Source organism: Eschscholzia californica, unplaced genomic scaffold, assembly GCF_041429995.1.
Source record: "Eschscholzia californica isolate CP2 unplaced genomic scaffold, dmEscCali1.0.p SCAF_2, whole genome shotgun sequence".
NCBI lineage: Eukaryota > Viridiplantae > Streptophyta > Magnoliopsida > Ranunculales > Papaveraceae > Eschscholzia > Eschscholzia californica.
In genome coordinates, this window is record NW_028238309.1 from 59,548,888 (window position 1) to 59,566,472 (window position 17,585).

General features: G+C 35.9%; 4 protein-coding genes across 4 annotated transcripts; 1 reads left to right on the forward strand and 3 right to left on the reverse strand.

The window, feature by feature from the left end:
* Positions 1 to 589: 589 nt before the first annotated feature.
* LOC147559720 (germin-like protein subfamily 2 member 4) lies at positions 590 to 1,625 on the forward strand. Its single transcript, XM_086661626.1, has 2 exons — positions 590 to 819; positions 917 to 1,625. The coding sequence occupies exons 1-2, from the start codon at positions 714 to 716 to the stop codon at positions 1,459 to 1,461; spliced, it is 651 nt and encodes a 216-aa protein (XP_086517752.1). The 5' UTR covers positions 590 to 713; the 3' UTR covers positions 1,462 to 1,625.
* NDHS (NAD(P)H-quinone oxidoreductase subunit S) lies at positions 1,626 to 2,667 on the reverse strand. Its single transcript, XM_086661625.1, has one exon. It carries the CDS (start codon positions 2,510 to 2,512, stop codon positions 1,772 to 1,774), a length of 741 nt encoding a protein of 246 aa, XP_086517751.1. The 5' UTR covers positions 2,513 to 2,667; the 3' UTR covers positions 1,626 to 1,771.
* A 1,951-nt stretch (positions 2,668 to 4,618) lies between these two features.
* On the reverse strand, positions 4,619 to 6,039 carry LOC147559722 (putative expansin-A17). Its single transcript, XM_086661628.1, has 3 exons — positions 5,782 to 6,039; positions 5,354 to 5,666; positions 4,619 to 5,186 (listed from the first exon to the last, which is right to left on the reverse strand). The coding sequence occupies exons 1-3, from the start codon at positions 5,948 to 5,950 to the stop codon at positions 4,877 to 4,879; spliced, it is 792 nt and encodes a 263-aa protein (XP_086517754.1). The 5' UTR covers positions 5,951 to 6,039; the 3' UTR covers positions 4,619 to 4,876.
* Positions 6,040 to 9,571: 3,532 nt separating this feature from the next.
* Positions 9,572 to 11,543, reverse strand: LOC147559723 (polygalacturonase-like). The gene is made up of 4 exons (XM_086661627.1): positions 10,994 to 11,543; positions 10,571 to 10,860; positions 10,254 to 10,482; positions 9,572 to 10,089 (listed from the first exon to the last, which is right to left on the reverse strand). Exons 1-4 carry the CDS (start codon positions 11,444 to 11,446, stop codon positions 9,871 to 9,873), a joined length of 1,191 nt encoding a protein of 396 aa, XP_086517753.1. The 5' UTR covers positions 11,447 to 11,543; the 3' UTR covers positions 9,572 to 9,870.
* Positions 11,544 to 17,585: the final 6,042 nt, after the last annotated feature.

Consider the following 17,585-nt stretch of genomic DNA (forward strand, 5'->3'; position numbering starts at 1 on the left):
TTTATCGACCCGTCTTTCTTTTCATATATTCATAGAGACTCTCTCTCCGTTGGGCGTCACATATATCTTAATGCCAACGATATTCTTAATACGTGACGAGGAAGGGTCGGGTCTGGTCCGAGGCGGTTGGGTTTAGGTTGATAAGAAGTGATTTCATTCTTTCCTTAAAAGGCTAAAAGAAAAGGATGTAATCATTGATCATTCTTGTCTTAGGAGGCATTCTAAGACCCCATCACTGACCTAATCCTTACTTTTCTTTTACATCATACCTTTGGAATTGGACTGATTAATGCACATTTACCTAATAACAACAACAACAAATTGTTATAAAGAAACAAAAGCCAACTTTCCTCTTGTAAATATTAACTAATGGGTCAATTTTCACACCTAATAACTTCACGGTATTGGCGTAATCTACAACTTAAATTACAATTAGTGAACTAAAGATAACTTTATCCTAACTAATACTAGCCATTTAGGGTTTTGATAAGAAGATTATTAACAAAAATAAATAGAAATACAGAGATTAGATATTACAGTTTACTTTGGCTTTAAGAAGGCCCTATCTATCTGTCTGTTGCTCTACCTATTTTCTTTCTTCAACTACCTTTATCATATATTTACTACCTTCCCCTGCTCTCTCCTTCATCAACTCTCCTTTCTCTCTCTCTGTCTCAATACTCCCCTTCTCTCCCTTTCTCTCTGTTTCAGCAATGAATGCCTTAGCAAGCTTTCTCCTCCTTTTCGCCATAAGCACCGGAGGCGTTGCTTCGGACCCCGACTCGCTTCAAGACCTATGTGTCGCCGATCGCTCTTCAGGTTCTCCCCACTACCATTTTTTAACCATCAAATTTCTCTTCTCAATATACTTAATTTGACTCATTTTTAGTTCTTTCTCTCTGTCTTTCACACACAGGGATAAAAGTAAATGGGTTTAGCTGTAAAGAAGCATCTACCATCACGGCCGAAGATTTTTTCTTCGACGGACTCTCTCAATCTCGAACAATAAACAACTCAGTCGGATCAGTTGTTACTGGGGCAAACGTCGAAAAGATACCAGGTCTAAACACACTGGGGGTGTCTTTGGCTCGCATCGACTATGCACCCGGAGGATTAAACCCACCCCACACCCACCCCCGTGCCACTGAAGTCGTCTTCGTCCTTGAAGGCCAACTCGATGTCGGATTCATTACCACTTCTAGTGTTCTAATATCCAAGACAATCAAGAAAGGTGAAGTCTTTGTTTTCCCAAAAGCACTCCTTCACTTCCAGAAGAACAATGGAGCTGAGCCAGCTTCAGTTCTCTGTGCCTTCAATAGTCAATTACCCGGAACTCAGTCCATCGCTACAACTCTTTTCGCTTCGAACCCTCCTGTCCCTGACAATGTTCTCACCAAGGCCTTCCAAATTGGCACCAAGGAGGTTGACAAGATCAAATCAAAATTCGCACCCAAGTCGTAAAACTAGTGGTTTGTAAGATTCAAAACTTTAGAATGGTTTATTTTGATTGATTCCGGTGGGTGTTTGGATTTGTTTTAAGTGAATTACTGCATCATTCTATTCAAATAATTCATAATTTGTATTCAATTCTTACTTATCAAACTTTACTAATTCTTCTATACAAATTTAGAGCACAATCAAGTCTAAATGACTAATTAAGAAATTCGATTGTTTTCATACAGAACAAATCGTAGTTAATTACATCCAAATAGAGTGAAAAGTAGATACAAAACAAGTAGAAACATTAACTAACTACCTATGAAGGGATCAATCAAGGTTCCTTCTGAAACAGAGGTTCAAGTGAAGCTGACTTAGGGTTCACCATAGGCGGACCCTTCTCTCTACGTTCGAGCTCGTTGAGCCTAAATGTAATAAGCTTATCCCAATTTCCTCCTTCAAATAGGACACCAGCCTTACCATCAGTGATTCTCTGAATGATTCCACAATACTGATAAAATGGGTTTTTAGGATTCTTCACAATTGCAATCATTCCAGGCATCAGAAGTGGTAATTCCGGTGGCTTCGCCTTCGAACTAGTGATTTCTGATTCCCCCTTGCTTGAAACAGAGGTTGGTTTTTTGGGTGGAGGGTTTTTCTCAATGAAACTTCTCAATCCTTTCTCTCCACCAGGGAAACCCCCAGTCAGACCCAGTAGCTCCTTTTCGAAAGCTTTATCTGGAACATCTAGAGATTCAGTGAGGGGTTTAGAGGAGGAAGAAGAAGAGGTGGTAGTTTGAGAAGGGTTATCTTCTACTTGTTCTTTGGTAGGAGATTGATCAGATATTGTCTTTTTGAGTTCTTGTTCTATAGATTTTTCACCACTCAAGAGGCCTCTGCCACCCATGATCTCAAAGAGATTGAATTTAGCAGTGGGCTTGAGAGAAAAAGTGGAAGGTGTCTTTGGGGATAACTTGGTGGTGCTAAGTGGTTTATAAGGAACAGGGGTTTCACTGAGAAAGGAGGATTTCTGTAGAAGAGAACTTTGAAGGTTTGGGAAACTGAAAGAAGCCATGGCCAACCGAGAGAGAGAGAGAGAGAGAGGAGAGAGAGAGAGAGATTTATGAGGAATTATTAATCTGAAAGGGAGATTTCTTGTTAGCCACAGCCACACAATGGAGGTGGAGGGATGAAAATCCACATTGTTAGGAGACTTCAAGATTAACTGATGGTGACATCTAATTGAGGATCAGAGATGCTATTTGGCCTGAAAATGGAGCCCACCACACCGCGAAAGCTGATTAGGCCGACCCACATTGGTTAGGAACCAGATACATTCCCTTTTTGGGTTGTGGTCGGCTTCTATTTTCAGGCCAAATAGCATTTCTCATTTAGGATCCATCTGGGCGGATTTGGGATGGATCACCCTGTTCCCAAACCTATCCAATTGATAAACGGGTTTTTCCATGTCGGTCGGGGACGAGTTCTTCATTACCATTCCTCATTTTAATGTGAAAAAGGTTGGACCAGGTTGACTCCATTCACATTATCCTCTCCAAAAACTAGTAGTGTTTAGTTTCAAAAGAAAAACAATTTCGAGTAAGGTCCGATTAATTTGCATATCCTAAAACTATTTGGTGTGGAAAAGTGTTTGATAGAGTGACTTTAAAAATCGATATACTTATTACACTTTTTCGAATGCCTTTAGAAAATTTAGGTCTCTTGCTAAAATCAATATAGAGATAGAGAGATAAACACGTATGATAGTTCGAGTTAGTTTTTAATAGGGAGATGCTACAATTACTTAGAAGATTACTTAGAGGATGACATGTTGACTCGATTTCACTAAAAGACAGTTTTTTCAAAGTTTGACTACGATCTGGACCGTTCTTTTACCCGGATGAGTCAGCATGTCATCCTCTAAATAAGAGATTCTAAGTAACTGTAGCATTTCCCTCTTTAATAAACTCTTAACCTAAACCTCATTTTAGACAAACTAGCTAGAAGCAAGTTTTGCCAAATACGTTTACTCGAGTACTCCCCAAAATGCGAAAGCTCACACATACTCTTCATAACCATTTGGCGTATAGTTCTACAACCACTAACCCTGTACTCTTAATTGGTTTAGTTCAGTCATATGGCTACATTCAGCTCACTAGTGGCAATTTCATCTTTGGCGACGAGACATAAGTTTCGTGTGTAACTAACTTACCCATCTTAATTATATGTACACTCGGGTGACAATAGTCTCACATTAAGTTTTACAGACACCGCACCTCTCTCTCTCTCTCCATAACTGCTTATCCAGAGACTTTGCAGGGAGCTTCTTTGCTTCTACGGCGAAGGGTCTTCCCTTCGCCGGATTCCTTTCTTCGTTTCTTAATAAAGGAGTTAGTTTCTTTGTTGGTCTTTAGGGTCTGTTTTGTTGATCTTTAGGATCCTTTTGTTGTTTTCGTACGAATTCAAGATCGAATGTTTGGTCATGTGGGAGTTTCTTCAACAACTTACAACTCTCTCTACCGATGTACTAGAACCAGTCACAACCCAAAGTTCATCCCAAGAAGTTCAATCCGTAAACTATAGACGTTGTGGTTTTTTGGTACACTTCATAACATTTTGTAGCAGAAGACTCAAGTTGCTGCAATTAATGGAAGAAACCACCGACAATGCTAGACAAGAACTCATAATGGGCAAGGTACAACCACAATACAAAGAGGAGTTCGTACTTTTTTCATTCAGAGAGGCGGGGGTTCGATTTACAACCCAGATTATGGTTGAAGAAGAAGAGGCGCATACCGAAATCTGCACGCCGACGGTTGACGGCGAGAAGAGAAGGTGGAAGAAGCAGCGGTTAGAAAACCACTCACAAATGGGCTTGGTGACTGCACCAGAAAAGCAGCCCACCAGTTGGACCAAGCAGCTCTAGAGGCACCCCAAGTGGACATAACTTGACTTGTTTGTCTGTTTTGATTGTGTCTTTGTTTTTCAACTTCATGATGTAATTCTCATTAGCCTTTTGGCCTATAAATGAAGTTTGATTCCAAAAAATAAAATAAAAAATTAAATGTACATTCTTGTGTCCAGTTAAGCTAATAAGTTAACGCAATAAAACACTCCAACTATTATTGATTAATACATGACATAGTTATAGTCTACGTTTTGGACATAATCCCAACTATTATTGTTTAATACAATCTTCATTAATAAAATCAAAGGAATTCTACTAAACCACTTGATGAGTAAGTAGGTGGGCTTTATATATCACTAGCCACAACCTCAATATTCATGATATCATACACTCTTTTTGAAAAAAAGTACAAAATTAGGTACAAGAAACACACGCTCAAAAAACATAAATAAAAAGATGAAGAAGATATATTTGCGACCAATTATGGCTAATCAGTAGCTAGCTCCATCATTTTACTCATCCAACCATAACTTAGAACTGGGTGTACGAGGAGAAAGTTTGTCCGAACCTCCAATTCGAAGGTGCGACGTTGTAGGCGGTACGCGTCTTACCGTCAGTAGTCTGAATTTTGAAAGACAAGGCCTGTCCATTTAGGTAGGTAAGGCTCTGCCAGCTTGAACCCCAATTCCTCCCCATTCCTTCCCATGAATTTGTTCTTGAACCTTTTATCCACACTTTTGAGATCTCCCCTGCTCCTCCTACATTGCTTATCACCACCAACTCAAAGTAGTCCCTTCCATTCATTGTAAATCTCATCCCACCACTTCTCTTGCATTTTACCCTGCACATTTCATTCCAAAGTCAACTTCCATTTATGTATCAATATAAAAAATAGACAGACAGACAAACAAAAGTAATTCCGTATAGGACGGGGAATCATGAATGATCCCTGTCTTATACAGACAGATAGATAGATAGATAGATAAATAGATAGATAGATGGACATACTTCCTATAGAGGACTGGGACAATCCCTGCCTTATATATAGCAATCTTTTGAAAAGCAGGTTGAGACATGTCGAAATGCTGAAGGGGTGGGTTGCACCATCCACCATTGTTGTTAGGGAGATTGTAGTTTGGTGGACAAAAATTGGTAGCTGTGATGGTAATGTAGGTTCCCTTCAAGCACCATCTAGGGTGATTACAGACTATCTGATAACATGCACCACATGATTTTCCGTTGTTGAAGAGTGCCGTGCTCAATGCTGCCGTGTTTGTGCCGTATCCATCGTTGTATAAATTCCCATAACCACATGCACCCCCTAAACACATATCACATATATACTATGCATGAGTGTTGTTTCAACTCAATTAATATTGCATACAATGAAAAAAGAAAAGGCAATTTTATATATGTTTGGATGCAAAACTACTCACCCATAGTTCCGGAGGCATCACCTCCGCCGTAGAATGTAGCATGGGCAGGTTGCCAAGCTGCAGCAAGAGTTCCATCAATTGTAGAGGCCATAACCACCGCCATATATATCATCATTATCATCATCGCATTTATACTACTACATCTTCTGCAATTGGATAGCTTTTCCATTCTCTCTCTTTCTATCTACTTGAAAGGTCTAATCAATGGAGTTTATAGCTCCTGTTGTTGTTGTTGTTGTTGTTGTTGATGATGATGTTCATGAGAAGCACTTGTATTTATACTACTTAGGTCACTCTAAACTACATATCTCAATCATCTGTTAGTTTATTATTTCCTAGTTTAGGACAGAAAGTAAGAGAGGAAAACTAGGAACAAGCTAGCTAGTATTACAGATGGATTTTGATAATTCACAAAAAAGCATTGACCACCGTTTCAAAGGTAATAATAATGATGTAGTTTGAAAGGGTGGATAATGAGAATAGAAATGCTATTGTGCCTGAAAATTGTGTTCGACCACAACATGAAAGCTGATGTCGCCGGCTTTCATTTGTCAGGACATTTTTCTCTCTCTCCATGCCTTGACCAATGGAACCCAACCACATCATCTTTTCGGCTGTGGTCAGCCTCATTTTCGGGTCATATAGCATTTTCTAAGGAGAATAGACGTACTAGACGGGTACAAGTCAATGCCCAAGATAGGTGCCGCTTTATAAGGGTCTATCGGCCACAATTGATTGATTGAAAGAATATATTTCATCAATGGAATTACCACTATTAACAAAAAAAAATCAATGGAATTACCATGCACATGGCAACTTGGTGATCTATGCAATAACTTATCCCCATTACTACTTATATAATAAAATTATATAGTTTGAAAAGGGTGGATAATGAGAAGAGAAATGCTAGTGTGCCCGAAAATGGAGGCCGACCACAACCTGAAAAGCTAACGTGGCCGGCTCCCATCGGTCAGGGTGTTTTTCTTTCCAGATGTCTTGACTAATGGGAACCAACCACATCACCTTTGGGGCTGTCGTTGGTCTCCAGGTTCAAGTCAAATAACATTTTCTAATGAGAATAGAAGTACTACCCGGGTACAAGTCAATGGCCAAGAGAGGTGCCACTTTATAAGGGTCTATCCGCCATAATTGATTGATTGAAAGAATATATTTCATCAATAAAATTACCAGGCACATGGCAACTTGGTGATCTATGCAACCACTGATCCCCATTACTACTTATATATATATACAAAATTATAATTCCATGGTCATCACTGGCGTCTGGTGCATGTATCTTTGAAAATATAACATGTTATTTATCCATTAATCTGTTATCATCGTCTTTCTCATTATCGTGTAATATTGATACACAAACAAGTTGATTGAAATCGATAAGCACATGGAGTGGTTAGCTACTTAGCTAGTACCACGGATAATTAATACCCACTCCGCGTTTTAAGGGTCACATGAAGAACAAGACTCATTAATACAATTTGAATGTACTTTTATATATAGATGTACAGTGTTAGAAGTATTTCAGGATAAGATATTATTGATAAAAGATGTTATACTACAAAATAATAAACTGCGATCCACTTGGAGATATGCGGACTAAAAGTCGACTGTACAGAGTTTTCGAGATACGGAATACTTATTTTCTCAAACTTCTTCTACTTCACTTCTTCTATTTCTCTGTTCTTACTTCTTTGATGTCAAAATCACATTGCACTAAAACCTTGACACATAGACTTGTCATCCTTAACTCAAATACATTATGACCCATAAATCAAATTACTACTACTTACTAGTTACAACACTCTTCCTTATAATTTGAATTTTAGTCTTTTTAGACTTATATGTTGCCTAAAATAAAAACTAATGTTGCCCCTAGCTAGTTGTTGAATCTTTTATCTCCAAGCATTTTCATATGGTAAAGAAATTTCTTTCATTTGGCTTTTAGACATACGGAGTAATCTAGCTTCTTTCTCGTTTAGGATGTAATCGTGAATTTGAAATTCACATTTTTCATTCAAAAACGCATAGTGCTGCATCATTTTTCTGCATCAATATTTCTTACACGATGCCTCCATTGACTTCAACTGAACCAAAACCATTTAATCAGCGAATTCGCATAGATGTTTGAATTTGATCATTACTTTTGTTTGTCATATATTCTTAGAGTGGTAGATGGAACTTTTAAATGAAATACAAATTACTAAATTATTATCATAATTTGCACAATAAATAACACACATCCATATTCCACAATGTATGTGTTAAATTCACGATTATATAATAATCGGAGATATGGACATAATGTAAAGACACGATAATTTAACGTGGTTCGGTCGAATACTCAAGACCTACATCCACGGAGAATGACTTCTTTATTATAATTCACCACATACAATTGTATGTGGGTTTGATCGGTTACATTGGTCAGACATAACTCGATGAGTTTGAATCCTAGAACCCTCTCCTATTTATAGATGACTTAGGGTTTAGGGTTTCCTAGTTTCTAATTACTAAACTAGGAAATAATACAAAATCTATCTAATATTACCATTAGATAGTTACAAGAGATATTCTGAATATAAGAAACTAAATCTTCATATATCTTCAATATTCTGAATTCTTCTTGATCGTCGGACTTCGTCTTCTCGATCCGTCACGTACATACACGTGTTACACACGTATATTATTTCTGCAACTTATCTTTGACCGCCGGATCTCCTATTTTCGATCCGTCTTATGTAATGTATCCTATTAGTATGTGTTTAGAGGACAACTTTGGTCGTATTTCAAATGTGAACCACTTTAGATTTCTCTATAGTTATGATCTCTATATTGTAGATAGGCTCTTCACAATCTTTGAGCTTGATCAAATTAGATTCAGAGGCTCTTCAATTTAATGAGCTTGATCACATTAAATGTAGAGGCTGTGTCACTCACACCATTAGGATGACATACCTACTTTGCGGTCGATTTTTTTTTTCTTTTTCTGTAGTGTTCCCTCTTTTTCGTTTTTGGCTTTGTTCTTTGAGAATGACACAACTTCATGCTTTTTTCTTTTCTTTTCTTGTTTTTCTTCCCTCATGAGAATGACTCTTTTCTTCATCATTCTCCGTGGATCACTACTGCGACTTTTTCAATGTTGATGGATTAGTCGCCTTGAATGCATATTTTTTGTATCTTAGTTACTTTGTGACATGGAAATACACCAAACTTTATTCTCTTCAATTATCTCACTAGTGCTTTTCCACAACTAGGGACTGAACCTTCTGCTCTGATACCACTTTGTTAGAAATTAAAGGGACTAGGGAAAGAAAAATAAGACTAAAACCTTTTTACTACTTGAAACCTTCTTTGTAACTTATTTCTTCTGTTCACTAGTGAACTTTTGTTGATTTGGACGTACATTCTATGACACCTTTTCGTAGGACTCTAAGGCAATGCCCTGGACAACATCCATTTACAAACTCTTTTGTATTCCTATTCCCTAAGGACATTTATATTTTGACCCTAAGATTTCAATACTCATATTGCAGTAACACCTTCACCCATTAACTTACACTCACCACATTGAGATGAGTATAACTAGTTCCTTTACGCAATACATTCTTCTTAGCACAAAAGAAGGGAATGAGAACCAATTAGTTCCTTCCTACCAACATATCTCAGCTACCCTATCCATCTCCACACATGTTACAATTACATTAGCATAATAATTATGTACGAAAACACAACAAAACTATAATGTCAGTAGAATTAAGCTACATATAACAAGTCCAATAGCCACATTTATTTATTTTTTTAGAAAAAATTAAGTCGATTTATTGAAGGTTGCTGAGGAGCGAGGCAACATATAACGTACATGTAACTCCAAGAAATAGACGCAACAAACGACCATTACATACAAACATGGGCATGATCACTATAAAGGAGACGCCACATCAACTTATAAGTCAAATTTTGAAAAAGATTCTAAAAGATAAGAGAAACATTTCTCATAAGTTGTGACGAGAGACGGAAGCATGGGCATAAGTTGTGCCGAAAGCAGTTGCTGGGTGCGTGGAGGTGAAATAACTACAAACAACTCCCTGGGAAGACTACACCAGTTGTTGAACCGGCGGCGTTCAAACAAAAAGACTGGGCAGGTTTATTGAAATGAGTAAGCTTCACATTATGTAGTTTTATTCCATCACAAGGGCTCGTTGCGCTGCAATGGAATTTTATAGCTACCTCTGTCGCGGACGTCCCTCTTATATCTCTATATGTCACTCCACTTATTTTTATTCCTGAATGCTGCATCAAATACAACATATAAACTATTAATTTTATTAATATCATAAGTATTACTGCCTCTATCTACGTACAAATATAATTAAAATGTAATATATTTTTTCTTTTGAAAATGTAAACATATTTTAAGGTATATGAAGTAGATTTGATAAGTAATAACTAATAACCTGATTAGGGCAGCCATTGTTTCCTGGGCAGTATCTCTGATCAATAACAATAGGGTTTCTCACATTGTTCATGGTTATATTCTGATAAAAAACTTCTCTTACAAAACCATTACTTGGCCTTGCCCATGATTTTATCCTTAACCCATTATCTGATCCTGTGAACACCACATCCTTTACCCTAACATTTTGCACACCTTGTTCATTATATGCTCTAGCCAGACTGCCAATACTGCATTCAGTAGAGAGATATATATTATATATATAGTAGGCGTACGCTTACAATCGATTTACTAATGAAAATATAATTGATTAGCTACCTGATGCCGTGTCCTGGACCACATCTTACTCGCTCGATCAATACCTTGTTAGTGCCAGGCCCAATTGCTATACAGTCATCGCCCGTCTTGATAGTTGAATCGGTAATTGTAACATCAGTCGAAGATTGTATATCAATGCCATCTGTGTTTGGGCTCTGGTCTGGTGCTATTAGCGTTATCCGCCTTATTACCATTTTCTTACAACCATTGATGGCTAAATGAGAACCCTGGCTGTTCTTCGACGTTAAACCACTTAGTACTACGTTTCTTGCGTTATTGAATGTTAACGACTGCACCATAATTATAGAAATTAGTTAGAAATGAACTTAACTAGTTAAAGATTTTGCTTAGTCTATGTAGAACTATTCTCACAAGTCTGTGTGTCAGTCTGATAAATTAATGTTAGTGGAACAATATACGTACCATTGCCCCTTGAGGGCAACTCTTGTGAGCAAGTTTACAAGCCCAGAGACGTGATGCTCTCCCGTCGAGGGTTCCTCCGAAGATTGAGAGCCTATTGATAGAATCAAACAATATCCAATTTCTAGAGTTTCCGGTCGCTAAAACATTATAATTGTTTGGTGCAACAAGTGTGCCTTCCATTCTCACTATCATTCTATTTCTGCATGGACCACTAAATACGGCTCTTTTGATCAAATACCTCCCTCTTGGTACATACATTGTCATGGGCTTAATCGACTTGCATGCTAAATCCCATGCTCTTAGGAACGATTTTGTCGAATCTGTTCTCCCATCTGGTTTTGCTCCCAACTTTATGACATCGTAAGCTCCATTCGATGAGGAAGGGAAGAAGATAATGACCAATATTAAGCAAAATGAAAGTGGAAGCATATTTGAGATCAAGTAGTTCGACATCTCCAATTAACCACTGAAATGCCCTGAGAAAAGTTAACTACTGCTAGTACTAGTAGAGAAGGAATGTGAGGGAAAGAGAGATAGGGTTTTTGATTATAAGTTATGCCGGTTAACCCGAATATTTATAATGTCAAAGGTACGTACGGCCTGCAAGAAAGCGTAGCATAGATGTATACCATCCGACCGTTAAGTATGTTTTGGTCAAATAAAATACGGTTGACGTACAATATCTAACGGTTTGATAACAATAAAAATATTATAACATGGAATATATGCGATAAATCATGTGACAAGTTGAGAGGAGATATAGGCGACACAAGAGGCGCATTGTGGGCTATAATGAACATGGACTCGATTCATGGGTTTCTTGATTATAAAGTCAGATAAGGACTATTTTTTTTTTAATGTGAAAGTCAGATAAGGACTTAGTCTTATATAAAATAATATGGCCGTTGGTTTTGAAATAAGTACTACCTTATACAACTTGTCTCTAATAATTACATGCATGTGATTATATTCTTTTATACCCATCTTATCTTATCAATCATTTGTTTATCATTGGTAAGTTGGCGTATCACTTCTTTTAATGATAAGATGAAAGAGAGATCTGGGAAGAGGGGAAAAAATTATGTAGCAATTGGCTAAACTAAAAATTAGGTTTTTCACTTCTACTTGTTAAGCCCATAATGAAATCTTTTGGAGCAAAGGGTTTTAAATTAGGTAGAAATTATTAGAACTCATGTATATGAACTTCTCCCGACCTTCCACAGAAACTAAAGAGGTCTCGGAAAATCTCTGTAGAAGTTCATGAGAATAGGACTGCCCTGGCCGGCTCGCCCCGAGCGGGGCTATGCACTCGTTTTTTTTAATTAAGGACTCAGGCTCGCCTTATTCATATTTTTTTGACATCGAACATTAACATTATGACATTGATACATTACCAACAAATACATGAATTGAATAAGCCTATGTCTACCATCCTCATCGACACATTGGATCCTAAAAGATATATGAAGACTCTTAAAACTATCTTAGGAGCATGAAAACTCATTCCTACCTTTACTTTATTTATACCCGTTATTACAAGTTAGTAAATATGAATTTCAATTTTAAATTGAACTTGCTCTAGATTTTTAGAGTAAATGCACAACCACCAACTAGTGAGTTGTTGTCGGCTCTGGCCCATTTGATTGACAATAAAGTATAACGACCCAACAATTCTATTAAAAGGCGCCACCTCCCTTTACCAAATTAGTGTAAAAGGCCAACAATCCTTGGTTGGAGTGACAAGAGGTTTAATCTTTCAACTTAGACGTCAAGGGTTCGAGGCACGCTGACAATTCCCAAAAGAAAAAGAATCTGTGCAAATTAAAAGATTTCTTAACGTGGGGGGTGAGAAAGATAAATTTTGAAAACTCGATATAAGAACTTTTAACCAAGTCTAATGAGACTCGTGGAAGTCCGAACACGATGATAGGTAATACCCGCTCGACTCACTAGATTTTAGTGGGCGGACACAAGTATTAGAGGTTATCTAAGGTCCCACCCAGGCTCGAGTTTGAGTCTGGAAGACATTATCATCTACCTGCTGCCTATATATTATCTTTATTATCAAACATTATTTCAATTTATATCTCTACCTATTAATTATATGTATGATTTCAACAAATTTTTTTAATTATATGTATCTATATATATATATATATATATATATATATATATATATATATATATATATATATATATATATATATATATATATATATATATTTATATATATCTATATTACAATATAACTGGGTTGTGACTAAGACAAGCTAACTAGGACTAAAAAGAGAAAAATTGATAACTATATTTACAACTCCATGATTGTTCATCATCCCTTTATGTTATTCTCCCCCATTCACTGTTAATCAACCCTTTGGTATCAAGGAAGATCTAATTTATTCAACAAAAAAAAAAAAAAAAAAAAGGAAGATCTAATTTATTATTTTATAATACACCTTGGTTGTGTTATGACCGAATGGGGTTTAATGTGATCAATACGAGTAATCAAACAGAAGCAATAAAAATAGTAAAGAACAATCAAGAACAGAACACAGAGATTGACGTGGTTCGGTTGGTGAGGCCTACTCCACGGCGACAACGACGCGATGATTTTCACTATGATAAGCAAACAAGTTACACAAGAGATTTCGTGAGATTGTGCTACTGATATCTCCTTAGGGTTTATTTTATATAGCCAGTAAACCCTAATCCTACCGCCACACCGACTCTCTTTAACTCCGAATTACACATGGATACGATAACACCAATAACCGACATAAGCCTAGCTCCGCATTCCAGCTCTGTCTTGGAGTCCAACTCTGCCTCGGAGCCCTGCTTCGCATACCAGCTCTGTCTCAGTAATCAGCTTCGCTAACGGGTCCAAAATTGTAAGCGGGTTGGCGGGTCGTAAACTGGGTTCAATACCAATCCATATTCGAGTAACTTCTAACAGGTTGTGACTAGGACAAAAGAGAGAAAAATTTCCAACTATATTGACAACTCCTTGATTGTTCATCATCTTTATCAGTTATTCTCCCTCATTCACTGTTCATCAACCCTTTGGTATCAAGGAAGATCTAATTTTTTTAATTAATAGGAGCCCTGATATCAAATACTCCATGACTGTTCATCATCCTTTTTGAGTTACTATCCCTCATTCATTGTTACCTTCCCTCACTCATCGTATCATTCAAGTTTCATAGCCCATACACCTCTCTTTCTACCACCAAGTTTTTTCATTAGCCCTCCTTAAAATTTGATGTTCATCAATGGATTAGTTTTGGAATTTAGGCTGCTATAATTCTCTATAAAAACTTAATTCATTCTCAACTAAAGCACACCAACTTAGTTCATTCGGTTGTTAATTAACCCAAGTGTTCCTCCTCCACTATTCAACTTTTTTTTTTTTTATGATGCAACATGTATAGGGTGGATTCACTTTAGAAGCAAACAGTCGGTTTAACAACTCAATTAAACCTAATATTAAAATTAAGATTTAGGTTGTGTTTGATAACAGGAAAACAATTCCGTGGAAATAAAAGCGTCTCCATGAAAATATTTCCTTTGAACGTGTTTCACGGAAATACAAATTCCTTTGTTTGGTTGTCATTTGTTATTTCGCAGAATTGTAAAATTTTGTTGTTTGGTTGAGAACTACCTTAAAATTGGTTATAATATACTCCATATTCTTCAAAGAAATGAACGAAAATATATTTTAAAAAAAAAACACAAAATCTAACCTAATTTCTAAGATTACAAAATTTGAAGTCAAAACTTATCCAAAATAAATAAACACTACTCTGACAAAGTAAAAGTAAAAAATTAACATCTTCAACGACAAATGCAAATAAAAATTTCGAAATAGTTTCGTAATTTATAGTTATAAAAGTGACGAAAAACATGAAGATAAATATTAAGGTTTTTTCTAACAAAAATATTGTAATACATATAGGCTTCTAGTATCCAAATATATTGAAACATTGTTTATTTGATTTCCGTGGAATCTAATTCCTAGGGTGGAGCAAGGAATTAAAAGTGATGTATTTCACGGAAAAAAATTCCCAGATAAATTCAAACCATGGAAATAAACTTACTATCAAACGGTGGAAATACTATTTCCACGGAAACTCTTTTATTCCATGGAAATAGGAGATATCAAACATAACCTTAGTGAATCTCTCTTGATTAGGGTAATATTTACAACAATAGGAATACAATGTTATTATGGTACCATTACATTTCTTTCTTAATTGTTTATTATATGTTGTTTTTTTAATCTTATACAAATGTTGTATTAGATGGATCGTATACAAATTACGATCGCCAACAAATATTTGGGTACATATAAGATATACCTATATTGCAATAGTCAAGAATGAACAGCTATTTCTTCTTACTTGATTCGAGTTCTGCAATTCAGTAATATTAGTACTGTTCTGATTCTGGCTTCTTCTTCTTCTTCTTCTGATTTTGATTCTGACACAATTTAGCTCATATATGTTGTTTTCTTTGTAATAAAGTTCTTTATTATAAATTTTAATTTATAAAAAAAATTTATTTTTATTTTTAATTAATTTATTCTGGTTTTATTTTTCCTAATTACTGAACATGTATTGTCCGTCTTACTCTTAAGAAACATGTCTGACGCATAAAATTCAATGCTTTACTGCATATCATACAATTTTTCTTCAAATTGTTATCTTTAAAAATATCTTCAAACATTTGCTCTCAATCCTCAAACTATACATCTTCATATTGAATGATAATCAATGTATGCATCTCTATATTATATGATTGAGAATTTTGGTCAAAACTCACAAAAAAAATTGGACTTTGGTTAAAAAGGATCAGTCAATTTTTTTTTTTGTTATCTTTAAAAATATCTCCACACATTTGCTCTCAATCCTCAAACTATACATCTTCATATTAAACGATAATCGATGTATGCATTTCTATATTATATGATTGGGAATTTTGGCCAAAACTCATTAATAAAATTGGACTTTGGTTAAAAAGGACCAGTCAAATTTTTTTAGTCTTCAGCTCCTTGAGTACGTTTTTGATTTGCGACAGCTTTGCAGCGCCTTTCGACAACTTTACAACTGCTTTGCAATAATTTTGAAGCGCCTTGCAACACCTTACAACAGCTTTGCAACGCCTTGCTACACCTTTGTAAAAAATATTGGGTTTTTAATCAAACAAAATGTAAATATTTGGGTTAAAAAAAAAAAAATTTGGATTTTTAACAAAAAAAAAAATTTAACTTGTCTTTTCAACTAAAGAAAGTTTAAAATTGGGTCTCCGGTCCAATTTCCTGTATATGATTCTCATATGTTCATTCACTTTTTTATTTTGTCGAAGATAGCAAGAAAAAATGTAGGTATTGTTTTAACAAAAATATTTATAATCACACTATAATTAGGACTGTCACCATGCCGGAGGCATGGGATATGCCTAGTATATATATATATATATATATATATATATATAATATAATATGGAGGAGAGAAAAATGAAGTGGAAGAGAGAGAAAATGACATAAAATAAACGTAATAGTAACAAAAACAAAAAAAAGTACAACACAAATAGCGCAAAAGTGAAAAAATGAGAACACTAAGACACAATAAAAAAGAATTAGGATCCCACAAAAAAAATAAAGACTTTATAAAATCTCATATGAAAAAAGAGAGAACATGTTTGGGTGGAATCAAATTCCATATATACCTAACTGACGGGAAGTAAAAACTTCGATCAATTAGACGACTAGCTCTAGCTGTTACTATCTTGGTCTGGAACAAGAAAGAGCTAACCCGAATACAGTCTAGATTAGTCTTTCATAATTCCCCTTTCATAACCAATGATGTCAAAAACTGACTTTAAGTTACCATTCAGGATAAGAGACTGCTTTGTTAAATCTCGAACTGCTCCTCATAAATTAAGGGACGAAACTTGCATAAAATTCATAAAACTCTCCTACCCCCAAGTCAATAAAGGCGTTCTTGCAGTTAAATTGATTAGTACTGAAGTTCTGAGTTTAGGGATTGAACCTTCGGTTGATTGTATTGACTTGAAATTGATATGTCGTGCCAAGTTTGAGGCGAGCATGTCGCTTTATGTAGGCTTATTTAACCAACTGTTGATAGGCGGTTTAGACCCACAGTCTTGAGAGATGGAACTGCTATTTTGCAGTCGTAAGATATCGAGATTCCTCTTAGCAATTATCCCGTATATTTGATAGATGCAAGTTCTCTTATTCAAGGATATTCGATATTTTAGATAGATCGAATTTTCGATCTTGTATAATTGGGAAGAAATTTTTTTCTCGCGAGACTTATGTATCCCAAGTTATTTAAACTTTTAAGACCTTTGCCGCCTAAGCTCTTAGATAAAATTCAGGGTCAAAGTGGGACCTGATTGTATTTAGAGTCAAAGTATGACTTGGGCGCTTAGGACACTCGTACCGACCCCCAAATTCTGGATTTGTGGTATAGCGCTTTCGGATTCACCGTCCTGGTGACTTGACACGGGTTGACAAGCTCGGTTTATGACTTTTCCTTGAATTATTGGTTTAGCCAATTAATTATCAATTTTT

What these genes read in the sequence shown, in the direction of transcription:
- LOC147559722 (XM_086661628.1), bottom strand. Translation starts at nt 5,950, where the DNA reads ATGGAAAAGCTATCCAATTGCAGAAGATGTAGTAGTATAAATGCGATG. An exon ending in TGATGCCTCCGGAACTATGG is followed by an intron (nt 5,667 to 5,781) that starts GTGAGTAGTTTT and finishes ATATGTGTTTAG; the next exon opens with GGGGTGCATGTGGTTATGGG. An exon ending in GTCCCAGTCCTCTATAGGAA is followed by an intron (nt 5,187 to 5,353) that starts GTATGTCCATCT and finishes TGAAATGTGCAG; the next exon opens with GGTAAAATGCAAGAGAAGTG.
- NDHS (XM_086661625.1), bottom strand. Translation starts at nt 2,512, where the DNA reads ATGGCTTCTTTCAGTTTCCCAAACCTTCAAAGTTCTCTTCTACAGAAA.
- LOC147559723 (XM_086661627.1), bottom strand. Translation starts at nt 11,446, where the DNA reads ATGTCGAACTACTTGATCTCAAATATGCTTCCACTTTCATTTTGCTTA. An exon ending in GTTGCCCTCAAGGGGCAATG is followed by an intron (nt 10,861 to 10,993) that starts GTACGTATATTG and finishes ATTATGGTGCAG; the next exon opens with TCGTTAACATTCAATAACGC. An exon ending in ACAATGGCTGCCCTAATCAG is followed by an intron (nt 10,090 to 10,253) that starts GTTATTAGTTAT and finishes TATTTGATGCAG; the next exon opens with CATTCAGGAATAAAAATAAG.
- LOC147559720 (XM_086661626.1), top strand. Translation starts at nt 714, where the DNA reads ATGAATGCCTTAGCAAGCTTTCTCCTCCTTTTCGCCATAAGCACCGGA. An exon ending in TGTCGCCGATCGCTCTTCAG is followed by an intron (nt 820 to 916) that starts GTTCTCCCCACT and finishes TTTCACACACAG; the next exon opens with GGATAAAAGTAAATGGGTTT.